This window comes from Scaptodrosophila lebanonensis, unplaced genomic scaffold (genome assembly GCF_003285725.1).
Source record: "Scaptodrosophila lebanonensis strain 11010-0011.00,11010-0021.00 unplaced genomic scaffold, SlebRS2 tig00000043-arrow-pilon, whole genome shotgun sequence".
Taxonomy (NCBI): domain Eukaryota; kingdom Metazoa; phylum Arthropoda; class Insecta; order Diptera; family Drosophilidae; genus Scaptodrosophila; species Scaptodrosophila lebanonensis.
The window spans coordinates 2679349-2706527 of NW_022060545.1; the positions used below are offsets into that span (position 1 = coordinate 2679349).

The 27179-nt window shown below is 37.8% G+C and overlaps 4 protein-coding genes across 4 annotated transcripts in view; 1 reads left to right on the forward strand and 3 right to left on the reverse strand.

Moving 5' to 3' along the window:
• Positions 1-1629: 1629 nt before the first annotated feature.
• On the reverse strand, positions 1630-2019 carry LOC115623182 (acylphosphatase-2-like). The gene has a single exon (XM_030517402.1). The coding sequence runs from the start codon at positions 1996-1998 to the stop codon at positions 1669-1671; it is 330 nt and encodes a 109-aa protein (XP_030373262.1). The 5' UTR covers positions 1999-2019; the 3' UTR covers positions 1630-1668.
• A 3756-nt stretch (positions 2020-5775) lies between these two features.
• Positions 5776-7609, reverse strand: LOC115622853 (mitochondrial uncoupling protein Bmcp). The gene is made up of 6 exons (XM_030516936.1): positions 7457-7609; positions 7177-7324; positions 6453-6869; positions 6334-6394; positions 6170-6271; positions 5776-6107 (listed from the first exon to the last, which is right to left on the reverse strand). Exons 1-6 carry the CDS (start codon positions 7521-7523, stop codon positions 5991-5993), a joined length of 912 nt encoding a protein of 303 aa, XP_030372796.1. The 5' UTR covers positions 7524-7609; the 3' UTR covers positions 5776-5990.
• A 545-nt stretch (positions 7610-8154) lies between these two features.
• LOC115622249 (vacuole membrane protein 1) lies at positions 8155-9357 on the forward strand. Its single transcript, XM_030516147.1, has one exon. The coding sequence runs from the start codon at positions 8155-8157 to the stop codon at positions 9355-9357; it is 1203 nt and encodes a 400-aa protein (XP_030372007.1).
• A 4500-nt stretch (positions 9358-13857) lies between these two features.
• The window catches only part of LOC115622413, a 42775-nt gene continuing 29453 nt past the window's right edge, over positions 13858-27179 (reverse strand). The window contains exons 3-8 of the mRNA XM_030516347.1: positions 21510-21733; positions 15460-15604; positions 15268-15390; positions 15006-15164; positions 14378-14926; positions 13858-14017 (exon numbers count right to left, since the gene is read on the reverse strand). Coding sequence (XP_030372207.1) covers positions 14700-14926; positions 15006-15164; positions 15268-15390; positions 15460-15604; positions 21510-21733 — 878 coding nt within the window. The 3' untranslated portion in view covers positions 13858-14017; positions 14378-14699. The remainder of the gene's footprint in view (positions 14018-14377; positions 14927-15005; positions 15165-15267; positions 15391-15459; positions 15605-21509; positions 21734-27179) is intronic.

The window sequence follows — 27179 nt, forward strand, 5'->3', positions numbered from 1 at the left end:
AAATTCCTGCATAATTCGCTAAAGCAGCAGACGTCGCTGTCAGCAGTTCCTATACTGCGGCCTGCCCACATTTGGATCGGGAAATGAAAATAGATGCGGCCGTGGACGTGGACCTGAGCCTGGACCGGTCTCGACAGTAGCGAGACCTGTAATAAAAAATTCACGCCACGACAATGAACCGATTAGCACATGGTGGACAAGCAACTAGTCAAAATGCTTGATCGATTATTGGCAATTTCTATGGCGCCAGACATTGTGCTCCTAGGCGGATTTGAGTCTTGGGGTTTTAAGCTAAAGATGATAAATAAAAACGACATGCTAAATATGCAAATTAATCTGAAATTAATTAATACAGTTTAGAGCAAGTTTTGGCAACAGAAATTTCTTTCTCTTAAAAGTTTCTGGGAAATTCCTTAGCTGGCAACAATATGCGAATGGCTTTTAACCAAATTTGGTGCAAGCTTGAGCGAAAAAAAAAACACTTAAACAAATAGACCGATCAAGCCAATAATTGATCACTGAAGGTTCTCAAAGGTACCTCTCTTGCCATTCCCTCTCAGTAGCAATATGTAGTACTAATATTACGTATGTATGTATGTACGTTATGTACATACTTTTGTATAGTGCCTTGACTTCTGATAAACAGAACAAAAAGAACGGATTAAACGAATACATAAAAGAATTAAAGAGCCAAGCATTTCAACAACTTCAATTCTGGCAGCAATATACTGTTCTTGAATCGCATTTCTTTATTTTATGCACGAATTCTGCGCGCTGATCTCATAATTAATTTTGCAATCTCATCTGATACCTCGCGCTTTATGTCTGAAGAGGCAGTCAGCTGAACACTTTAATAGTTTTCTAAAAGATTGCGCTCTCTTTGCGTTAATTTCTAATGACTATGCTTTTTATACCCTAGGAATAAAGTTAAAAGGGTTTTTTGAAATAATTGTGTTGTATGCGACACAAATCTGCGTCCAGTTTATCCGAAAATACATGCATATGTACTCTCTAAAATAAGATATAATTGACCGGAAAGCAAATTTGATGTATACTTGATTCTTTTAATTGGGCATCGCTCAAGCCCATTTTTCAAAATATGTAAATTTTAAATCAGTTTACTAAAAATGGAATAAATCAAAATATGAAGCTCAGCTGTGAGAAATATTAGATTTATAGCAAATAGTTTTAGACGGATAACTAATGAAAACATTTAAAATAATAGCTGAGTTTGGGGATATTGGAGCCGCTAGCATACATACATATGTACATTCATATGTATGTATATGCGAATATGCACTATGTACATACATAACTAATATGAACATTATGAAGAAACCTGCCTGATAAAAAAAAACCCGTTAGCTGCGCTCTCCAAACTCCGGGAATTTCCCCATACGAAGCGCACGCTGGTCGTCAAATCGCTGACTTATTAAGTCAACAGAATGTCACGGTTGACGACCACTGAGATATCCCATTGTGTGCGTATATAGAATAAGCATATATTTATTTATACACACTCATTTATGTATGTATGTATGTATGTACGTATGAGGAGCCCATTTATGTATGTGGCCGGCACGCATGTTGCTACCGAAGCAGCCGCAGGGCAACTATTTCATTAATGCATTCTTCGGACAAATTCAAAGAATTTATTTCATATTTGAATTAGGATGAATTCATGTTGGTTAAATTGATTGGTGGATGCTTGCGTATGGTGAAGTTATCGAAATGAAACTTGGAGATTTTGCGCAGATCACTAAACGATGCCTTGTCGATACGGGACCGAGGACTGCCATTTATCTGTAGCCATCGTTTCATTTGCTGCAACTGTTCGGCATTCCCCTGTATTTCGCCTTTTACAGTGCCCTGTTCCGTATTCATGACCCAGCCGCGTAAGCCCAACTCCTTGGATTTTCGCTCCGTACATCTGCGGAAGTGGACTCCCTGCACATGGCCGTGAATCTCGAAGCTGCAATGGTAAAGTTGCTTGGTCATAGTCGCTATAATCCGGCGATGCATTCCAAAAGCAGTATGTATGTGTGCTTCCAATTGATTGATTCCTCTTCTTAATCTACGATTACAATTTTTACTTGTCAATTGAGAGCTCTCCAGACGCATTTGACTCTAAATTCCTTGCAATTTTGATACATCACAATCTAGTACATTTCTCTATTCTACGATTTAAATACTGTTTTTGATTTGCAAATTGAAATAAGTTAATTTTCTGATTTCAGCAATTGAAGCATTTTGTTAGAATATAAGTTATTTATCTAATCGAAACAGGGGCATACTATGCCACATTACATTTTTTTCTAAATGGCGCTAACCTTCTAATAGTCAGATAAATACAAAGCTTTGCAGCACGCCAGTTTTATATTTCTTAAAATTTTTAATTCATACTAAGAAAATAAGTATTGCGCTATGAAATCAAATACGATCGGTTTCAATTATGGGGATATTAAAATATTTCAATTAAGTTTTAAGTACTTTTATAGTAATGAGTTTTAATTGTAGTGTATTTGGGCAGTTCTAGCAAACATTCGTTTGTTGCGTCCCAGACAATTTATTATAATCACTGGAATGAACATTCAAACATACATACGTATATATCTATTTGTATACTGTTGCCAAAAATGAGCCATTAACAAAAATAAATATACAGAAACATTTATAAAACAGAATGTGGAATGTGCGCTTGCAAAATAAATTAACTGTAAAATAATGAAAATTACATTTTAGCACACAACTAAGGCAGTAATTTAATTTGCAAAAATCTACGTTAAATTAATTTTATATACAAACGCCGACTTTTTGCGCTGCGACCGCCTCTTCATTTGTCCCCTTCGGGTTAAACCCAAAACATCTTTCCAATAACAAAACTGGTCCATAGACGGCGACTGTCTGCCGCCAACAATCGGACTTGGCGTCACAGTGACGCCGTCGACTTTCACGATCTGGTCGCGCTTAAATTTGAAATGGGTGACGTGAATCGAAAATAGAAACAAATAACAAAACATATGTATGTATGTACAGACAAACAATGTACGAAGGTAGGGTTCGCAGAGCAACAACAATTTAAATCCGATGGACAAACTAGTGAATTAAGCAAAGATTCAAAACATAAACTCGGCGTGGAGAGAGAGCAAGAGCGATCGACTTGCTGCAAAGTTACCGATCTAATGTCTTTCGCGACCTCTAGGAATTTCCAGCTTGTTGTATATGATTTACTTTGTTTTTTTTTTTTTTTACCGTACATCCCAATTTGCATGCGAAATTGGCGACGGCGCAATTTGTTTGCCTTTGTTGCGTCCAATTTGTGCTGACTATCGGGTTATTTGTTTTGGTGTTTTGACAGTTTCGTCTTAGTAGACACATTTGAAATCAGTCCAGACTTGCTAATGTCTTTAACACTAACTAATTGATGTCACAATCAATTTAAATCAATTAACTCATTTCTAAAATTTAGTTCGCTACCTTTCGAAGTGCATTCTTTAAAACAATATGAGATATCAAATATAATAATTTACTACATAATTGTATTTATAGTTGTTTTATGTTCTATAATTTATTATATGTTAACAAATAGGTATGTATATTTACACAAAAAATGCCGTTTTATATGATGCCCGTGGTTTGGAACAATTTTTCTTGTTGTTAAATTAATGAAATGCAATGTAATAATACGTTTACAACTGTTGATAGTAGAAAGTAATAAAGTCAAAATTTGTTACATTGGCTTTTTTGCTATGACTATGCAATTGAATACAATTTTTGATATTAAAATCACTGAAAATAATACACAACCGCTTTGAGGCCTTGAAGTAGATGCACTTTTTAAATGCCAATGGCTAATTGCATATATCGAAATGTATACACACACATACATAGATATTTTTAAGAAATTCATACTGATTCACAACAGCAGAATGATCTGCATATAAATTAAAGTAATAAATGTTTTCCTAAAATTTTGCTTGACAAGAACAAATACTTTAAAGGCAAACACATATGTATCTAAAACATAGGCTCTTTCGTTGCCATTACCTATGAATAATTTCTTGGTGAGTGCAGTCGAATTGTTGTGGCTATTAGATAGCTAAACTTCGTGAGGCACTCTTTGTTTCACAACTATGATCAGTACATACAGTGAATCAATAAAGTCTTGGCACAAGCAGAATTTTTTATGAAAAACGTATTTAATACTTATTATTGATGGGCTTTGAAAATTTTTTGTGATGCAGTTAGTAACATTTGGTAATTATCTACACAACACATGTGAAATTGTTCCGTTATCTCTCATACAACTGAAAATACACAAGAAAGAAGAAAGAAATAGCTTGAAAACACATCAAAAAAGTCTTGGCACACAGCATTAATTCGTCGTGTATTTGCAAATATAACGGTAACCTTTCAATTTTCTTTGATCTGTTTCTTACTCTGTCTTCAATAATTGCTCATTCCTCCATTTCCTTGCGATTTGAAGTTAGTTTTGCTCTTAAGTTGGTGACAAAGCGATCAAAATGGGTGGAGGCATGGAAATTTCAGTAGAAGTCCGTAAAATGATTATAAATCTCTATGTCCAGCGAAAAAGTTATCGCGAAATTGGCACTATAGTTGGCAAACCATTTTCAAGTGTACGAAACATTATAAAGCACTACATAGAAAGCGGCCAAGTGGAGCATAAATCCAGAAGCGGGCGGCCAAAAAAATTTACACAACGCCAGGAGGGGGTAGTAGTCGCTGCGGTCGCACAAAACCCAAGGCTTTCTGCGGTCAAACTATGCCATGAAATGCAGGAACGCTTTAAAGAAAATATTAACCCTCAAACAATACGGAACACATTATACAGAGCTGGTTTCCATGGAAGAGTCCCCCGTCGCAAGCCTTACATTTCGAAAGAAAATCGGAAGAAGAGACTGGAGTTCGCTAAGCTCCATTTAAATCAGCCGGAATCATTCTGGAATAGTGTAATATTCAGTGACGAATCAAAATACAACTTATTTGGGTCAGATGGCGCGCAAAAAATTTGGCGGAAGCCTAACAAAGAACTCCAAGAAAATAACATAATCAAAACAATTAAGCACGGTGGGGGAAATGTCATGGTGTGGGGGTGCATAGCTGCATCTGGAGTCGGAAACTTGGTCTTCATTGATGAAAAAATGGATAAACATGTGTTCCTCAATATCTTAAAAGAAAATTTACTTCCAAGTGCGGAGAAATTGGGGTTAAATGGACGTAGTTGGCAATTTCAACAGGACAATGACCCAAAGCATACGTCGTATCTGGTGCAGGAATGGCTTATATGGCATTGCAAACAATTAAAAACACCCCCACAGTCGCCGGATATGAATCCTATCGAGTATATTTGGAACATTTTGGAAAAAAAAATACGCAAACATAAAATAACATCAAAGGATTCCCTCAAATATGCTATACGCACGGAATGGGCAGAAATAACTCCTTTGGAGACATCCAACTTAGTCGGAAGTATGCGTAGGCGCTTAGAAGCAGTTATCCAAGCTAAGGGCGGTGTTACAAAATATTAGGTGTGTAAAGGTTACCGTTATATTTGCAAATATACGACGAATTAATGCTGTGTGCCAAGACTTTTTTGATGTGTTTTCAAGCTATTTCTTTCTTCTTTCTTGTGTATTTTCAGTTGTATTAGAGATAACGGAACAATTTCACATGTGTTGTGTAGATAATTACCAAATGTTACTAACTGCATCACAAAAAATTTTCAAAGCCCATCAATAATAAGTATTAAATACGTTTTTCATAAAAAATTCTGCTTGTGCCAAGACTTTATTGATTCACTGTACATATACCACTACACATTGTTTAATGAGAAGCCCAGTTTAAAAAAACTGGTGTGTTTGTACACTAAGCTAATTTTTTTTTTGGTTTGAATGCTAGCCAAGGCTAATGCTAATTGCAGCTTGTACTTATTTTTCAATGCCTGAGCATAACTATTAACCATGGTGGTACTAATATTTTTTCAGTTGCTCGTACGTGATGAAGAAAATTATGTTCCACGGGCCCATGCGCACCCAAGTGGGTATAAAGCCTTTGTAGAGCGCTAGCAAACCTTCATTGCGAATTGTCTGCATAGGAAGATACATATTTATTGACATTTGCATATATTGGTGGAGCAAAGGCTACGTACCTGCACCGCACAGTCAAGGCTGCCGTTATAGAGCCTCTGTGTTGTTGCTGTAGTAACCATGCCGTTTAGTACAGTGACATGTCGTTGGTTCATCAATCGCGTCTGGCAGTGGAGAGACTTATAGTTGACAAGTTTAAATCATTTGTAACATCAACTGCACTTACCCTTATTACGTCAATAGGTGTTGAAGCAATGGCGCTGCCCAAGCTCGCTATGAAACTCGAGCTGTAACACAAAACCAATAAGCCTACATATTAAACTTAAACGGTTAAAGTTTGCTTACATAAAATGATTTGCCATATGATCGCCGAAAGCGCTCATTAGCTGCAGCTTGCAAAAATCGTAGACAGGTAATTCGACAGAGGCAATGACGACTGCTCGCTGGGCCGTGGGTCCCACACCCCGCCATAAGCCGCGCACACCTTCGTATTTATAGATTTCATTAAAGCAACCAAGTAGGCCATGCTGCTGTGTGCCTTTCCCATGCACTTGCATGCGTACCTTCAGCACATCTGTGGGGTTCGCGATGGCAGATGATATGGCGCCAGCTGCAGCTGCGCACATGATGTTGCTCCATACGCGTTCGCTTCCGTCCGCATTTGTTAATAATCCACGCTCGTTTGCCAGCTTTTTAAGGGTATAGTATGTGCCAAATTTGATTGTTCCGTAGGTTGCCTGACGTAGTACCGCCGGCCAAATACTGCAAAAAAAAGTTTAAATTTAAAACTATATTGGTACGTTATTGTTTAACTTTACCCCTTTATCAACGTTTTCAAGTGCCTTAGGGGCCTAATGTAATTTGTGAAGCGCATAGTCTAGTTGACACGTGATTTGCACGTTTTGAGATAAGCATAGCGACAGGCAGCGGTTTACTTATCGCAAATAAGCACTTAATTAACATATGCTGGTTTCATAGATTGAGTCACTTATCTATGCGACTGTTCTTAGCTTTCTTACTACTTCCTGAATTTATAAATATTGGTCGTGACTTTTTTTGGTTAACTTACCCAGAGTACAATGCACGCAGCCCTTCCTCCTTTGAGATCTTCATGAATGCATCTGTCATGCCGCGGTACCGCAGTTGCGAAAACGATTGGTCGATTTTCTGACCCTGGATCTGGAGGCGTGTCTTTGTTGTATCGATTGGAAAAGTTCCTGCAAAGCAACCACCCTGATTGTTTACACATATTCTAGTCACAGATAAGCAAATATCTGAGCTGTTGTCGTCATAATTAATTTACAAACAACGATGACTCGACATCTGTTTTATTATCAAATGTTCGTTACCAAATTCAGCTGTAATAGATGCTACGCCGCCGTAAACAAACGGACGCCAGTCCTTGACTTCTCCCATGGTCGCTGCACCTGTTGAGTTGCCGCAAAATCCGTATTTTGTAGTTGCCTCTTACACGTATGTGCATACATTCGCATGCAGTCAATTATTACGCTAAAAACTGCAAGGCGCTCTCAAAAGTGTGTACACATCATTATTTTGCCTCAACAGCTGCTTAAAGTAGTGCTGCCTAACGCGCAGTAAAAGCCAACAGATGTTCGGTAAAACGACGATTTGATGCGTAATAGGGGAATTCCTGATTGCTTGTGAAGATTCAAATTTGTTTAAAGTAAATTGAAATTTAATGCAAAAATGTTTACCGCTTTCCATGCGAAAACTGCAACACTAACATCTCTGTGTTAAATGTAAGTAAATAAGTGATAGAATAATTATTTACTGCAAGTAAAACTGCATCTCACTTATAAAGTCTTTTAAAATTTATATGATGAACCTGTGGGTGTTTGAGTTGTACATATGTACATATGTATGTATATTACAATAGTGTAGCACTAAGGCAAAGAAGTCCGTTGCACATCTGATACATTTATTTTATTTTGAAAATATATTATTTTTACCTCAGTAATATGTGTCATAAGACTAGGACTTTTAATACCCAATCTTTCAACGAAAACATTGAACTCCGAAATATGAAATGGAAGAGATCGTTACAGAATGTCCAGTAGCTCCTCATCCAAATGATAAGGAGCATAACAGTATTAAGAATAAAAAGCATGTGGAAGCAAAGTCGCTTGTGATGTGGCGTCGGCCAATTCAAACTTTAAAGTACTCTATACTTGAAACTTACGAATTGATTTTGGCATTTGTTGTGAAACTGCTAGACCATCGGCTATTAGCAGTTCTTCTGATCTTGGTACTATTGCACATCTTGCCAGGCCCCCAAAAATTATATATTCGGATGGTTGAGCTGCAGTTGGGATTTATCGCATACTGGCTGATATTAGGAGTACTGTCGGCAATTGGGTTTGGCACCGGCTTGCACACATTTTTGCTCTATTTGGGGCCACACATAGCAGGTGTAACTTTGGCTGCATATGAGTGCCAGACGTTAAACTTTCCAGCACCTCCCTATCCTGAAAACAAAATTTGTCCAGATGAGCCATATAAGAGATTGACGCCGACTATTTGGGGCATATTGTATAAGGTACGATTCGAGGCACTGGTATGGGGCCTAGGGACTTCACTGGGTGAAATTCCACCTTATTATATGACCAGAGCAGCACGACTATGTCAACGTGACGAGTCGGAAGAGCTTAAAACAGAAAACTGTGCTATTTTCGAAAAAACTAAACTGCTAATGGAGTGCGTGGTGCAGCGTTTGGGGTTCTTTGGGATATTGGCCTGTGCAAGTGTGCCAAATCCATTCTTCGATCTAGCTGGTGTAGCCTGCGGCCACTTTCAAGTTCCTTTCTGGAAGTTTTTTGGTGCCATCATTATTGGTAAAGCTATCTTCAAAAACTATATTCAACAAATTTTTGTAATTGTTACATTCAATGAGCAATTGGTAGGGCATTTGCTGGATTTGCTGGAAAAGGTCCCGCTTTTGGGCATATATTTCCAGATGGCTCTCAAGAACATGCTTATATCTACGAAACAGCAAATGCATCGTAAAAGCAAAGGAAATACAGCACCAAAAACTTGTGTGGTGGCCAGGGCTTTTGAATTCTGCGCCTACATTATGCTGAGTTATTTTGCTATTTCAATTGTTCATTTCTTGGCTCAGCGATATTTCAATCGCCTGCAGGCCTTCGAACACAGAAAGCGAAATAGCGATGAAATAGATGTGTCGCCACCACAGGAGATCCAAAACTCTTCAAATATGGGTATTTCTGTTTAAGATCGGATCTTAACATGCACCAAATGGCTTATTGAAATTAAAAAATGCATTAAAACAAATAAAAACGTAGGCATATTTTTCTAATAATTTTCTTTGCTCATTTATTTTTTCCAACCCGGATCGGGTGGCCGCTATATCGTTAGTTTTTGGAGCTTACTGATTTCGAATCTGGAATCCGATATTTCAAATACTAATCAAAAAGAGTATTATACTTACTTAAAAGCGACTGTGGCATCTGTCTATGTCTTTTTATAGGATACATTTACAGAAAATATATCCTGTATAAAAAGTAATAAAAATATTATTTACATCAGATGCAATGATATTTTTGTTAAATGTTTTTATTAAAATAATGTTCATTTTGCTTAAAGCATTCGGCTCTAACTTGATTAAATGCTCATAAAGTTTAATTCATATATTCAAAACTTAAAACTTACTTGACCTTCTATTGAAATCCAATCTTGTTTGAATTCTACAAGTAAGTTCCTGGATAGCCAAATACCGATTCCACATCAATGTATAACAAATGATGACGATGTAGTAAAAATGGGTTCACAATGGAGCCTAAATGTAAATGAAAGCCTAAATTAAAAAGAAACAGCAATAAACTTTTTCATTCTTTATTTAATTATCGTTTAGCTTCGTTTTTCTCTTCGGATCTTGTTATTTCTGCTTGGATTTGTTATTTGTGTGTAGGTATTAATATCATCATATTCATAATCATGGTACATTTACATTTAACAGCAATTAAACACAAAAGCTAAGCATTCTCTTTGTGAATTTGCCAAATTTTTGTTTTGTCTTTATTTTATTTTTTAATTGTTTATAAAAAATGACACCACAAATTGATTTTTATTCATAAGTAGTTTGTCTCAAGTTACACAAGTACATACACTGAACAAATTACTGACCATCATATCTGCATCATAACTAAATATTATAAACATTGTCTCATTGATATTTCATTATAGGGCAGGCCTCTAAAGCATAGACTCCTAATCAATCCCTCAACCTTTCTCTCTATTCTGTACTCGTACGCCTGTATTCTCCTTGGAAGTTAGAGTACGAGCAAAGCTGCTCCTTCAATTCATTCATTCGGTAAGATAGCTTTAGTTTCATTTTATTCGATACAATTCATTATAATTTCCATTATAATTCGCAACATCTGCATACAAAATATCGGGGCCTTAATTACACATGCTTAGGGCTACATTTTGTCTAACATTTGCGCTACATAATGCCATGAATCGTAGGTAGATGACACATATTCATATTCATATCCATATCCATATCTATAGCCATATCTTTAATATGCCTCACCTACATATATTGATGCACTATATGTATGTATTTATGCATAGTTTTTAATATAGGTATGTATGCTTTTCTATTAGTGGTACACAGATTTACATAAATATTTGTAGTCGTACCTGCCGATTGGGTCTGCAGTACTTTAGTCCTTAAACTTTTTGATAAATAAAACCCGTTGGTACATTCATGGGGCTTTTGTGGTGCATAAGAATACTGTCCTATGGGTGTTTTTTGAATAATTCAATTTACATACATGTGCTATATCCACAGAAAAAAATTAAATAGAAAATATAAAATAATGCATTCAATTGTCTTGCTTATAGGACTATTTCTTGGACTAATTGTGGAAAAGTCTTGTCGAGAGAGAGAGGGGTAGAAAGTTATAACACTATTTAACATTGAAAACGAATACTTGTAGATACATACACTCGAAAAATGTGGGCTCACACTCCACGGGCTACGGACACTTTTCCGGCTCGTCAACTACTTGAAGATACAAGAAAGAGTGTCTATTCCGACTCCTTTTACTAATTGTAAGGCAAACACTATCCTTTACTGCTTTGAACGCCGAAAAAAATGTTTATACATTGCTTTAGTTTTGCCGCAAATGCCCTCCAGCTCGTCAGCCTCTTCCCATTAGTTGTATTTAATTTTTTCTATTTCAATTAAATTGTATTTGTATGTATTTGTTGTATGTATATTTTAGCTACATTCATAAATGGCGTGGTCACCTTATAATTTGTTGTGAATTTTAAATACTTAACGCAAAATTTCCATTTCCATTATTCAATATTCCTGTATTTTATTAATTGATTGCTGCATATTAATCAATTTGTTATTTTAATTCATTATATTTATTAACGTTAAACATTTGTTTCTTGTTTTCTCTGCCCATAAATTCAAATGCAAATATTTCCTTCATGCTATTGTTACTAAAATTTGTCGCCTAATTAAATTTCCTTATAATTTTGGTTAAAAGTCATGTATCCACAATATTTGTCTATAATGTCAATATACATATGCATATACTATATAAAGTACTATATATATATATATATATATTTATTTATTATTTGTTTACATACTGCCATTGAATACACTATTCAAACAAAATATATAATCACTCGGCTTGGAATCTACATAAAATTTTAAGGCTAAGTTAATATTTGGTTTTAGTGGCTTGTGGAATCAAAGACGGGGCATAAGTTCTGGTCAAAGAATTATTAGCTATCTGGAAATAATCGATACTTTCTATATCCAATTGTTGCCACAAATGGCCCTGCGAAAAGATGAAAATACTTAAAGTGGCAGTGGATTTAATCTTATGAACATACATTTTTCCAAATAGTACTACATTAATTTCAAATAAATGTACAACACGATACGTACATATGTACAGGAAAATATGTATTGCCCCTATATAAAAAGAATATTTGAAGCATATTTTATTAAAGCGATTGGAGCCATATTATGCTTTGCTCGTGGGCTGTACAACATAAGAGAATATGGATTTGTATTTAAAAGAACGTTCACATACATATACAAATATTTTGATATTTTCTGATTATTTAGATGCCATTCGTAATTTTTTTCTATATTTTCTTATCCATTTGTGCATAATGTCACTGTACTTTAGTCACTTCCTAATAGTTCAATAAAAAAAATCTATAATTTTCTCATAACTGGCCTATGGAAGTATAGTATAGCTATTGAAAGACAATTTGTATGTAACGGCTTTTGATATTATTTTAATGTATATCCTGTTTTTGATATTTTAGTGTTTTGTTTAAAAAAATATTAACGGCGGGAAGTACTACAATTATCTTGAAGCATTTTTTATTTTATTTGAAATATTTCATTTAGGCATATTATTGTGTATTATACGAGTATAAAACTCTTATATGTAGGTCGTTTTTGCAGCAAAATGTTTATCCGCATTTCCAAAGAGATCAAACCACTCACACTTGATTTTGAATTTGACAGTGTGTTTTAGTTTGCTTGTTGGTTGTTGTAGAAAACTTCTGGGACTCATTCACTCTACGAGTAAGTACTTTAAAATGTATTAGTTATCAATTGAATTTGGTTCATCAAAAAGCAAAAAAGTTTGTTTTGTATTGTCCTTAATGTCTTATAATTTTTCCATTTAGTACACACGAGTATTGTTTTTAGTTTGTGAAATGTGAAGTCAGTCGGCAAAATGTCATCCCGGATATCTGGACACTTTGTCCATTCGATTAGAAAAGGACTACTCGCTCTCATATATAGTTTTGTAATGCCCTTGGCCCTTCATTTCCGATCCGTATTTCTCCTCCTCCGTTCAGTTGCTGACAATTACAATGAATTATGAATGTATGTGTTCAGTTGACTTTGTTTTTGAAGTTACCTTTAGTGTTTTTTGTTATTTTTTTCAGTATTGTCTACTACTTATATACATCCCTTGTCTTTGTTGTTGTTCTTGTGTCCATTTTTATTTTTAGAATTCGGCATTGTTTGTTTTTAAATACCTGACAAATGTTCGTTATATGAACATACATATATTTTGCTTTTGGTTGTTGTTCACATTTGGAAGTTCTATAAAATAATGACAGTTATCGTTTCCATGTTGTTGAGCTTAAATATTTCTTATGGTTTTTTTTTTTTGAAAATTGTATTTAAATGCTTACGATTGTTTATTTAAAAGTATTCAATATTGTTGTCCGACAATTATGTTTTCATTGTTGTGTATACTTTTTTATGTTTTAAAAAATTTTGTCAAACAGCGAGCATGCCAAACAGTTTTTGTTATTCGTAAATAAAGTTTTCATATTAACTAAATATATTTTAACTATGTTGGGAGTTTTAAGCTAAAAAATTATTCATGTATTTATGTAGTAAATGCGTTTTTATTTTTTGTCATGTTAATTCGCCATCGAAGATCCTTTTTAATTCGTAAGCTGAAAACAAATCTAATTGCCTTTGAATTAAGTAAATTAATAAATTATTTTAAATGGACTAAAAACGAGTTTTTTACTGTAAGATACTATTTGTCTTGAGTTCGACTTAAAATATTTTCTGTTATTTTCCTTTTAGTTAATACACGATTACTTCAGTTTGCGGTTTGTGTGTTAGTTTTGTAATTTCATTTTATAGAAGTTACTTTGTTAAATTGAAAGTATAGTATATATATTTATATTTAATATGTATTTATAAAGTATTTACAATTGCGTTGGTTATCCGACAAAATAATGCGATTAACGACAAATTTTGCCCAACGCTGTCGAGATTCTTCCTGGGTACGAGTTGATCTCTTAATTATACACCCTGCGTGGTGATGTCCACGTTAATTGTTGGTAAATATAGTCATACAGTCCTGAAAAAGGAAATAAAATAGTGAAGAGCATTGATTTATTAAAATGGTTATAAAACTTTTCTTCTAGCGCTATTATGTGTATCTAATGGACAATCAAAACAGCAATTAAATCTACAACAAATATTTGTTTTCTCAGAAGAATTAGAAATTGTTATGGGTTCATCAGATTATTAATATTGCTCGCTCCTTTTGTCATATATCTATTGCTATCTTTTCAATGTCATCAAAAGTTTTAAACAGGTATTCACATAAAGTTCGGACGGACAGATGACTAGACATAACTGCAAGTCTTGCTAGTCCTTCCGATAAATTGTGATTAGCTTTAGGGATATACACTTCCTTCGACTGTAACGTACTTACTTCATTTAATGCTCTGCAAATATCCATAATGTAACTTTATAAAGTACAAATTATTGTGCTTAAGTCAATTGGTTTGTTTAATTCTTTCACATTGCTGGTGCGCATGCCAGTGACGAAGCCGAAAGGTGAGAAGCGCTAGCGACGTGGTGGGGATCGTGCTGCGTTGCTAAGCTGGAGGAGACTTCGCTGGGATGATGATGCTGCTCTTAGACGAACCATTCGTCCTTTTGGGCAGCACCAGCAGCGGCGCCGGCGTTCGGATGACCGCCAACAGCGATGTTCGTCTGGCTAAGGCCGGCGGAGTTTTGTGAAAGATCTTGACCTAATTGACGGAATTTGCCAAGCACCAAATGGGACGGACTTTGGTGGCCATCTTCAAGTAGTTGTGTGGAATGCGGTGGTACCCGTATGGTCCCGCAGGGTGATGCCAGTTTCCCGAAGCAGGCGGCAGTTGTGTATGCTCCCGCGTCAGCGTTCCGCCAACGCCGATGCCCACACCATGATAGTGTAGATGTTTCGACGATCCATTCGTTTCAGCATTGTGATGCACTGCAACAATATAGAGAGCACGATATTGGCAATGCATTTTTCGAAGCGGAAGCGAGTAGTTACTCATCCAGTTACTTACGTTGGATGGCGGTGTTTTGATTGGCAGCGCTTTCGTCCTGGCGACGGCAAAAGCAAATGGCCACGGCGACAATGAGCGCACTGAGCACGAGCAACACGCCCACCACAATCAGGACGAACCACGTCATGTCGACGCCAAAGACGGTGCTGGTCGTCTCGCCTGGCCAAAAAGAGAGGAGGGATGTTTTGATGTTTTATGCTACAGCAGGCCATAAACACGGACTGTTATGACCGTGTCTTAATGGCTGTGTGCCTGGACTTACTTTGGCAAAGGTTCTGCACTGATTCGTCCGAGTTGTCACCGCAATGGTTGACGCCATCGCACAGCAAATCGGGGTGTATGCAGAACTCACGTGTGGCGCAGGTAAAATCTTTACAGGTGTGCTCTGCGAAATCACATAAAGTTGATAATGATAGCTCAGTGGTGGGTGATGTTTCATATATGATGTACTTACTGGGATCCTTTACCGATGTTATCACCAATTTGAAACCGTTTGCATCTGTGCCCCAGCCATCGGTCACGTATTTCAGCGTCACGAAGTTTGTTCGCGTCAGAATCGCATTAACGGTGTTCTTTGTGTTGCGGCAGGAGATGTCGATCTGAAATAGATGCACAAATGCATACATAAAAAGCCCAATCGCATTTAGATCTATGTATATGCTTCAATTGAAAACACTAAGCCAACATAAATATTTAATAATTTTCCTAGTGAGGGGAAATAGAGGATGGGAGGGGGATTGTCAAATGTTTTCCTGCAATTTGTTACCCGCGATGACGGCAGAGTGGGACCTATACTTGTATGTGGAGCTCAGCCAGCGCTGATCCAGATCATGTTGATGTCTCTGACATTTTAGGTTCAATCCCGGAGGGGGTTCTGTTGTGTCGGCAAAAAGCTACAAATGCTATACTATATGCCTCTATATATGTACATATACATATGTATGTATGTATGCATGCAGAGGCATAATTTTGTCGTTGCGACATTTCAATGATGACAGGCAAGGATGTCGGTCGTTTGTTCGCCCGGTTCGACGGCCTCTCTGCAACACTGCGGTTGCAATGCGGCAACAACTGGCAACTGCCGGCTGCTGAGCTGCCTTTAATGATAGCGCCGAGATTTTATCAGCAACAATTTTCATTTCTCATGCGCCCGCCTGGCTGACTGGCTGGTCGCCCGACTGCCGACTGCCGACTGCCAACTGCCGGCTGACTGCATTATTATTTAATGCGCAGCAGCGCCAGAAGCAAACACATATGTGTGAGCGTGTGCAATGTGAGCCAAGGAAAGTGGCCACAAATGCAGCGCATAACCTAAATCTTTTATTTGTTAGACAAGCCAAAGGAAGCTGCACAAACGCAACTAGAAAATTACAAAAATGCAGCTTTGCCAACAAAAAGCCCCAACCAGGGCAACACGAGAACAACAGCACCCCCTCAACAGCCAGAAACAAAGATAACCGCCACCCCCTCGACTCTCGACTTCCCACTCAGTTGGCACTTTCTCTCCAGGGAAAACCTTGAAAATGTATACGCGTCTCTGCACAAACGTAAAGTGTTTCAGTCGCCAAGCATCTTGTCGCCTTGCATCATTTTGAATATTGTTTTGAATCAGTTGCCGAATTGACTGGCTGGACAAGGAGATTTTCATACATTTGAAAAACAAAGTGTAAAACGAGGTCACGCTTTCAGACGTAATAACAACTTTGATGTTGGAGGCTGACCGAGCTTAAGATGTTATTGAGAAGCATGCATCAACAATCCAATAAAAAGCCATAGCTATTTCGATTGCTCATAAGTAACGCACATTATTATCAAAGACTTGGATGTCGAATGTCACACCAGATATTTAATTGATTTTTTAATATGTTCACATTAAATTCCAGCCATGTTTAATACTTGTTTGACAGCACTTTGAAAATAATGTATAGAGTGTCGGTAAAAAAAACAACTGAGCAAATAAAAACAAACCACTCACCACGTGATGTGTGAGTCATGAGCTCAGCTATGTGGGTCGCGTCAGTGCATTCATTATAGACGCCCTCAAGTATGCTATACTTTTCGTTCACGACATCACATCAACAAATAATGAGCCTTTCACATCAAATTTGCGACGAGTTAAACTTAATGTCAATATCGATGGCCACAGAGTCAACAATTTTAAGCATCTAATTATGAAAACTTGTCAGGAGGAGCCGAGACCAAGGACAGTGTAAACCATTAAGTCGGACGACATGCTTCACATTGATGTACAGTACTCGGGCCGTAGTCGCAGTAATAAATTGCATGTCCCTTTCAGTTTTGTTGGTCGTCGCTACCAAAGCGGGAATAAATGTCGTAAATAAGTAAGAAATCAAATGTAAATGCCATAAAAGCGAAAGTACCATAAAACCGCTCAGGCAAATCAACGACATTGTCGGCAGGAATGAAAAGCGCTAAGGATTCAACAGGCGCAACACCGTTATACCCAATGGGCCAGTTATTGGCCACATCGAGTCACAGCCAGACTCCAGGCTAATGATGGCAGCCGCGCTGGGCTGGATTTGCCTGATGCGGCACCTCAACAACAACAAGGCAATTACACGCACGACTTCTTCGAGCTGCCAACGAGCAGACGATGGCAGTAAGCGCTCAACACATAGACAAAAAACTGGCTAAAGGATAAAATCGTAGTCATCGAAGAAGGCGCCAAATGTGGCGCGAGAATAAAAATGAATCAAATGCAAAATCTGATTTGCATTATTTTATGGCACTCGCCTCAAATGCCTCGACAATAATAACTGGTTAAGTACACTTTTTTGTGAGAGCATCGAGTTTTGTTTGTGAAGATTATTTTCTTATATTTTTGGGGCATTTTGGGCCGATCCGTCCTTAGAATATGTATAAATGCAACTTAGTTATAGCTGAGTCCATTTAGTAGTATGTTTTCAGTACGATAATAGAGATTTATGTAACACAAAATGGTTTTTTATATGGGTAAACCTTTTAAGTGCATTCCTCGTATACTTATGTATAAATATTTCTTTTAAGTATTTCATTCAGCTGCATTCGATAAAGCCACTGGTAAATTAAAAGCCTGTAATATCAACCGATGGAATATTAAGTAGCTGGCTTTTAGTTTGGAGAATTGCAGCATGCGGATACATACATGGTTTCAAACTTAAATATGTAGTCAACTTTGGGAAGGTTTTTTTCCTACTTGACTTGCATAGCTTTCAGCCCGTCTCTGTGGCCCTCCCTTTTCCTCTTTTCGTTATTACCTGTTGCTCGCTGGTTTCTCACGTAAATCTCCACACCTCTAAATGCTTAGAACGAAAAACATTTTAAGAGCCTTTACTTAGCTACGTATTTTCAGAGTAGTTTGCTTTTCAGCAACCACAGACTTTGACTTCCCTTTTTGCTGCGTCCCTGCACCTGCACAAAAGTTTTGCAGATTGTTATGTTTTCCTAGTCGTTACAACCACCCGAAACCTAACCCATTAAGTTGCTTTGATAACTTTGCTGTACTTTAGTGTAGGAACTGCAAATTTGAATCCCTTCCTGCATCTATGTATATACAAGTATATACAACATCAATACATATATACTATATACATAGATGCATGCATGAGTGCAAATGCGGCCAGTAGTTTAGAATTTATGAATCTGATGTTTGGATTCAGCTTTATACAGGCTTTGAGTGGAAGAGGCGGATGAGTGGATGAGTAAGTGAGTGAGTGAGTGTTGAGATGAGAATGCAAAACACAAAATGAAGACCAAAAAACTAATAAAATTTTGTGAATATTTTGACAAAAGAAGTTGTCACTGCATTTGCCTGTGGCCTCGTTGGGACTTGGGTTGGGTGGGGTGGTGCTAAAGCTTGTCGGTTGGTTTTCGGGTGTTGGCGTGCTGTGTGAGGCCGCAAAAATGCAAAATTAAAATTTTTGTCAGTCACGCAGCAACGTTGACACAAAGAAACGGGGGTGGGAGGGCATAGGAGGTCTTCCAAAAATGGCAAAAAAGGAGTAAAATGTTTGTGCTTTTGAGTTGCAACCAAATTAAAATATGCCACAAAGCGTGGCACGACGAAGATGTAGGGCGGCGTGTAGAGATTGTTTGCTTGCCTGCCAAAATGCAGGAACACGCACACACACATACACACATCCACACATCCACACACACACACACACGAAATGAACAGCCACACACATGATGAAGAACGTTGTGTCAAGAAAGGCAACCGCAGCAAAGCCTACGACGATGCCACGCGAGCACTGTGTAGGGAGGAGGAAGGGAGTGAGGGGGTAGTGTGTGCGACAGGCGCCAGACCGGGTCGATGATAAACCTCAATGCAATTTCCAGCAGCCAACGACAACGCCAACAACATTAAAATTTACAGAACAGGCGTAACGGTGGGTTTTCGGTGGCGCCACCGCACGTGCCATAAGAGACATCATCATCGTTTTGCATTTTGCTGCAGGGGCAGACGATGGTGTGGCTGCTACCACGTCGATGGCAGAATCAATGTTGCCACCATCACACTGGGTGTGAGTGCTATACCTCGGGAGTGAAATAACGAACAGTCGAAAATTGTCGGATCCACTACTTCATGGGTGTCCTTCATTAACACAGCTTGGCTTTTAATTATAACTTACCACCTGCAGTGTTCGCAGCTTAATAACTTCGTACAGAAGTAGTCATAGTCATGTAGTATAATACATTCAAAAATAGATTATTGAAATGGGCGAGGTTTTTTCCAATTAAGGTTTTTCTCTCATACAACATTTTTATTGTATCCCTTTCAGACCCCACGATTTTAGTATGATTTTTGAAATATATGGTCTTTATATTTTATGAAAATGTTCTCAATGTCTAGGTTTCGCAATTTTAATATCCTTCATGGATTTTCAAGACATGGATTTTCCACAAATGACTGAAACTCATTTCAGACACTAAAATTAATTTAATTTAATTTTTAATTTAAGTGTGTTCTTACATCTGCAGTTTATTTTGCAAAACTAAGAAGTTTCCCGAGAAATTCACTCATATTCAATTAACGGTAAAGCGAACCGCGGAACAATGTGAGAAAGAAACGTAAACAATAGCATGCACAATCTTATTAACATTCGTTAAGTATAAATGGAAATATTGTAGTCAGAATCTACCCGCACAATCGATGCATCAGGGTCTGATAATTTCTATTTTTTAAATGTTATTAAACATTATAATAGGGGAATTAGGAGATCGAAAGGACTCGATCAGGAAGTTAACTTATATAAAAATCAAGTTGTTATATACAGACTAATTGTTAAAAAAGCTGTGAACAAAGCCTGGTTAATGCAACCATTGTTTCCAATATTTCTTAAAAGATTACAACCATTTGATTCTTAACTAAAAATTATTCGCCCACTGTGCAACGCTTGCTCGACTGTTGCACATCTGCATGCGGGTCTGGCACGGGTTTTCTGGAGGCAAGCAGGACAGAGTTGGCTACTCGTCCATGGATGTATGTATGCGTGGGGGATGCGTGTAAAATTAACCGCAGCATTAAAGCGATGCCGATGCCGACGCTAACGTTAACGCCGACGCTGACGCCGACATTGACGTCGTAGCAGCCACTTCGGGAATTCAGGACACTGCAACGGACGAAGGGGACTTTTGCTGCTGCAGCCGCTGGAGGCGGCTTAGTTGGATACATTCCATCGGTGATGGAGAAAAGATGGCAAATGTTTAACTTTCGTTGCCAAAATTCTAAAAATTAAGCGTTATGAAATGTCAGGATTCTGTGGAACTGGCAAGATTGCACGACAAGAGCAGGGAATGAGGCGAGAGTTACACATTTCTTGTGAAGAAAACTGGAGTAATTTGGAAAGACTATTAAAGCTATAAAAAGTAATACATGGTCAAGAATCTAATTGGAAATCTCATTTATTTTCATGTACGATCAAATAACTGCCAATATTTTCATTACGGAATGAACGGAAAACTTAATTCAAGGGCACTAAGTATGTGTTACCGAGCTCAGACGCTACTTATGAGCTTACACACGCACACAATCTCAGGCGCCAGCTCATTTCAGCAGGTAACTTACTCATTTGCATATGCAAATTAACAATTTATATAAGTAATCCGCATACGTTGTGCCACACTAAAGGAAACTTGAGAGGGCGTTCCACCTCCCAAAGGTATCTTTATGATAACCATTTGAAGTGTGCTTTGTTAACAAATACACGTATGAATGAGCTTTTAATTCACGAGGAATATTGTGAGGACGAGCTCCCAAAAGTATGCAATTAAAATTCAACAGCAACTGATGACAATTTCCAGCGAGAAACTGTAATTGCATATTTAAAGCGTGGACGTAAAGTAAATGGGAGTAGGTTTCAGCTGTCATACAAATTAAAAGGCAAACAGTGCATGTAATTATTTATCAGATGACGTGTGTAGGATCTGTTGGATGTGTGCGCGACGTGAAGACAATACGAGTAAATTGGGGAGTAGGTCCAATAACTAATTGGATTGTCTTACCTTTGGTGTTGAAACGGCATGCGCACCATCGTAGACAAGCAGATGATCGTTGCAGTCCAATTGCAGCATGTCGAAGCGCAGCATAAAACGTTGCAGGATCGAATGCGTCTGAAAGGTGATGATGCAGTCGAGATTGCGTTCGTTTTGTGACCACAGCACGGCGCCATCGATTTTGCGATAGAGTTGTTGCAAAAAGTGATTCTTGCACAACGACTGCATGTAGTCTGTAAAAGAAAAGACAGAGGGTGAGATATATGTTTCGTCGATAAAAATGTAGTATAAGAAGAGGATCACACAACTATGCGGATAGCTCAATAAAGAGATTAAATGCAGACCAAAGAATTATTTATACATATGACAATATATTATAGAATACCAATTGTTGTTGTGCTTAAACTACAAAAGTCCCTTAAAATAGTACGTGTATTTTAACAACAACTGCTAAGTCTGGAACCTATTTGCCTCTTTAGATCCCTCTTCCATTCACCTTCGACCGCACGTCAGTCCCACATCGTTCAAGAGCTCTGCTCGTAGCCACCCGTTTGCATTTCAGTAGACGCAGCAACTTCCTCCGACTTAATGGCTGGGTGGAAGTCAGAGCGCGTTGCTCGGCAGTCGGAGGCTGTTCGTGTGCTGTGCCGGAAAATGCGCACTTACATTTTAATGGCAGAATGAAAAATTCATTTACGCTTCGTTTGCGTATTACTTGCACATGTTTCCTTAGCCATGCTGCACTCTTGCATTTATTTAGCTGCGCTTAGCTTTGAAACCTGAAAACACCAGCACGGACACGGTCACGGGCATGAGCACAGGCCCGGGAAAATGCTGGGCCTCCGCTGGAGTACGGGTAGTGTGCTAAGTCGTGCCTTCGCACTTCATTGTTAGTCACTTAAAGGAACTGCAATGTTGTGCGAGAAAGGGCGGCAACGCGGAAAAAAGAAACCAGCATTCTAACAATTAAGTTCAGCAGTCAAAACAAAATAACAGACATTACTAAACTATTTTGAATATAAATTTTCTTTTAATGCTTCTTTTATCACACTAATATTTTTTAAATTATTATTTTAAGTCCAAAACTTGTGGATTTTAATATATTCTCATGTTTCATCCTGATATTGTAAAATAATAGTTTGGAACTTTTTCAAGACAAATTTATAAAATATTGTTCTTTATTAATAATTTCAAAAATGAATTGGAAAACATATGTGTTTAGTAAAATACAAGGAAGAATATTCTGTACTTGCATGTTAACTATTTTTGGAAACAACTACATGCCATTTAGTTTTAAAACTGTAGCTGAAGAGCTATCCCTCAGTAAAAAATAGACGGATTTCAGAAAATACCCAACTCAATTTTTTGTTGTTGTTGAATTTGTCAGAAAAGTTGCAACAATTCGCATAATTAAAACAACTTTTAATTAGTTTTAATGGCAGAACTATGGCAGTTAGCTGAAAATCGCAACAATTTACTCGACGGCTGCTGGTCATGACCCTTGACCCTCCACCCCTCCTACTATCGGAGCCAAATGCATGGCAAGACCCGGAGCATACTTGCAAATTTCAGTCGTGTTCTTTTTTTTATGAAAGTATAAACGATATGAACCTTTATGTGCAAGACACACGTCGCAAAGACTGTGGGTGGTGGGTCTGGACTCTGGAGTGCGGTGCGGTACGAAGCTGGCTTACATGCGCCTGATTTCAGGCAATTTCCCGCTTAGCAACCGCTTCCGTTTTTGCCGTCGCACTAATTCAATTTCAACTTCAATAAAACGCACACACGAGGAGGAAGGAAGACGATGAAGCGGATGGCCAAAGAGCTGCTGGCTGATAGAGGGAGACGGAGACAGAACCGCATAAGGAATTTAGTGAAAATTCGCTTTACGCCTTCAAACACACAATACATACTCATACATGTGCGCTTGAATGTACCTATATACATACATATATATATATATATATATATATATATATATATATATATATATATATATGGATATATGTATTTGTATGTAATATGTACATACCTCGATATTTTCGAGTGGGAGCAACTTTTGCCAAATGGCTGCGAATGCCTCATTTTCGGTTACAAATGTTGCCAACGCCTTCGTCGCGTTCGCCGCCGCAGCGTTGCCAACTTCAAAATTGAATTCACAACCGAATTGAATTGGCAGTGGTAAGGACTGTGAAGTAGCGAAGGAGCTAGCTTTTGTTTCAGCCTCCACCTGCAGTGCGCCGCGGTCCATTATAGGACACCCAGCAGCCAGCAGCCAACAGCCAACTGCCAGCAGCCGACAGTCGGGACAGACAGTTTTGCGTGTTTTATATGTAATTGGCAATTTTGTTACACATTTTGCTTTGATCTTCGCCAGGTGCGCGCCCTTTTGGAGGTCGGACTCCCAGACTCCGCTGTGGGCATAAAAGCGAAGAATAGACGCCCAGGACAGGTAGCCGAGGTGGAGAAGATTGCAATTTGTTACCGAACCAATTTGCTGCTCTAAAGGTATTTGAAAAATTATTGCCGCCAACGCTTAAAGAAATGAAACCTTTCGTGTCTATTCGTTGGCAGGATTTATGTTCCTTTTTGATTAATTCATGTAATTCTGGCACCGAATTTAAAAACCTTGTGTTTTGGCAGCGAAATAATTATGCCTACGAGATAAGAGAGAGCGATATATACTTTTCGATTGTTTATTGAACCGATTTTCATTTGACTGTGATTAACTTTGGTGAAACCTATTTAATTTATTAAAATTACTTATATTTATACAATAAGTAATTTATATAATATCAATCTATTCATAGTGGTATCTCAATATCAGCGATCTTTATAAGCATGCTACTTACAGCTCTATTAGCCATTCTCTTAAACAATCTTGAATGAAAGCAAATTGATTTCGAATTGGTGGTGCAATGCTCTTAATATCGATTTCAATCGGATTATTTTATTGTTTTGGAGACTTTTAATAAACCAAATTTATACTATATTGATCGATATTTAAATTTCAAGCAATTTCATAAATTTTAAGATAAACTTTCAAATATTAGTTGAAGCTTAAAGTAATTAACGGAAAATGCCCACCGACTAAGAAACTTTCAACGACACAGAACAGAAATTGTTGTTCAATACGATTTTAATTTTTATTTCACAGTGTAATTGACCTTCTATTTGTTTGAGCATTTATTTATAGCATGTTTTCTGCCAAAAGCAATGCGCATCAATGCTTAGAAGCACCGGAAACAAAATCCAATGAGTTGTTCAGTGGAAAACATAAGCGCAGAAGTGAATCCGGGCAAACATTTGGATGACAGTGAAAAATAGAGTTTCCGCACAATTTGACATAAGCGGGGTGCTGGAGCTGGGGAACTGGGTACGGACAATTTTCAGATGGCAGCCAGTTGCCGGAGTTGTTCTTCGCCCGGAGACAATTGTTAAATATCAATTACGTTGTCTAGTGGAAACATGTATAAAGTAAAGTGCTCCTCAAAGTTGCTGTTGATTTTGTTGTTGTTGTTGTTGTTATCAGTCTGCCATGTGCCCTGCGAGCATATTTCTATGGATAACAATGTCATCATGGGCGAAATCTTTCAATCATTCCTAGGCAAGGATGACTGGGGACTGGGGCTAATGGAAATGGAGGGCTGGAGTATAGTGCGGGTGGGTTTGGTTATTTCAGGATTATCATGCAGCTGCGCTTCACTTTTTATCCGGGCCAAATGACAGACATTGGGGAATCCAGAAAGATAGACATGACACCAAATCGTATTTGACTGCCTGCGATGTGTGTGACTGTATGTGTGTGAAGTGAAAGACAAACGAAAGCCTCGCCGAACGATGAAGCGCGAGTGACACCCGAAGCGAGTCTACTGGGGAGCTCAGGGAGCCATACACCCATACTCACCCACACATTCACACACACACTCACACACTCACTTACTTGCAGCAGGACTTACATTTTCTATAAATTAAGGCATTTCTGACACAAATGTTGGCGCATGAGAAAACAATTCCATTTGCAGTTGGCGGCCTTCGGCAAGAAACGAATGCGACCGCACGCTTGAATAACTTTATGGCACCAGCAAAATGAAGCTGGCAGGAGAAATTGCAACTCCAGTATGCCATATTCCTGGCTCCTTTAACCCATGGCGAATGTGTATTTGTCTGTTTGTCTTCACTTTGTTTATACAGTGGCATGATGCGGAATGGTAATGGCTGGAGTGAAGGATATGATGAGCGGACAAATCTATGTGCTGGGGATTAACACTGAGAGCTTTTCGAAAGCAAAGCATTTTGCCAAGTAAGGATTTTGCGTCATTTGGTTACAGTATATTCGTTGTCTTTTGCAAATATTATGATTACGCGCATTGGATCATACAGGCGTAGCTATATAATATAGCAGATAAAAGTAAAAACGAAAAAGTTCAGACTTATTGATCCTTATTTATAAATTCACAAAATAAAATAGACATTTGACATTTATTAATAAATTATAGTATTGCATATAAAAAGGTTTTTTTGTGAACACAAAAAAAAAACAAATAATAATAAAGTTATAAATAAGTACTAACTTTAACAAAACAAGGCTTGTTCAGTTCTTATAGTTCCGAAATATTAGCTTTTAATTAATCAAATAGAATTGAAAGATAAGATAAATGTGATCTTTATCGCTTTTTTGTAAAATTATGTAATTTAAATTTTAAATTTCTTTTTACTTTATTTCAAACTCCTTTAAATTACCAGATTTTTTCTAGTGCGACGCAAATATCATTTATGCTTAAGTTGGCAGACAAGGACTCGTAGCTGTCTGTTCGAAGTGTAGGAGGCAGCTTATGCTTGACATTTGCTTCGCATTTTGAAAGGTGATGTGTCGCAACAAAATCCGCAAAAACAACAAATCCAAAGTAAAGCCGTGACAGTGGACGAGGACGGGAATGTCGCCATCAGCTGCCGCTCAATTTGATCCTACAAAACGGACAACAAATCCGAACATTGCTCATTGCCCAAATTGATATCATAATCTGGATGTGGGCGTTGCTTCCGCATTCGAATTTCGTTTTTCGTGCTCGTTTAGCGTTTTCTTCTTTTTTATCTATCGTTGCCGCCGTCCACACTGCCGTTGTGGCCCTTGACGAAGAAAGCGTTTCATTTGCCCAAGCTGGGCTTAGCTTGATTCCCGCCCGAAACATATTTTGTGGCTCTGCAAATGACCAGATTAGTCAGTCGAAATGTCATTTGTTAGCATGAAAGCACTGCCAAAAGGATTTAAATTAGCATAATTAATTTCAATGACTGCACAAGATTCGCTGATGTCCTTATGTTATCGCTAGTCGTCTTTCTGTTTCAAAGTTGTTTAAAAACTGCGGTAGAGCTAAGTTTTTTTGTTAATGTATGTATTATTGTTTTCCCCCAAGTAAATGTCATTTACTGTAAAAATAAAACTACAACAAGCGACCCCTGCCATTAAAGGTGAAACAAAACCATTAAACTGTAAGATGCCAAAGGATAATTAGCATGTGTGTTAATGTCAGAATAAATGCTTCGCTAAACTACCTCACTCTATTTGGAGCCCAGAATAAAAGCAGCGGACCAAGAAGAGAATCAGGGCGAAGAAAACGAACCGCAATCAAATTGTGTCATTAAATCTGTGGGATTCGTGGTTCAGCCACAAGCTGC

Bases quoted from the DNA above. Each gene is read 5' to 3' on its own strand.
- LOC115623182 (XM_030517402.1), bottom strand. From the start codon at position 1,998: ATGACCAAGCAACTTTACCATTGCAGCTTCGAGATTCACGGCCATGTG.
- LOC115622853 (XM_030516936.1), bottom strand. From the start codon at position 7,523: ATGGGAGAAGTCAAGGACTGGCGTCCGTTTGTTTACGGCGGCGTAGCA. The intron at 6,870-7,176 runs GTAAGTTAACCA...TTTTTTTTGCAG, and splicing joins CTGCGTGCATTGTACTCTGG to TATTTGGCCGGCGGTACTAC. The intron at 6,272-6,333 runs GTAAGTGCAGTT...CTCCACTGCCAG, and splicing joins CACCTATTGACGTAATAAGG to ACGCGATTGATGAACCAACG.
- LOC115622249 (XM_030516147.1), top strand. From the start codon at position 8,155: ATGGAAGAGATCGTTACAGAATGTCCAGTAGCTCCTCATCCAAATGAT.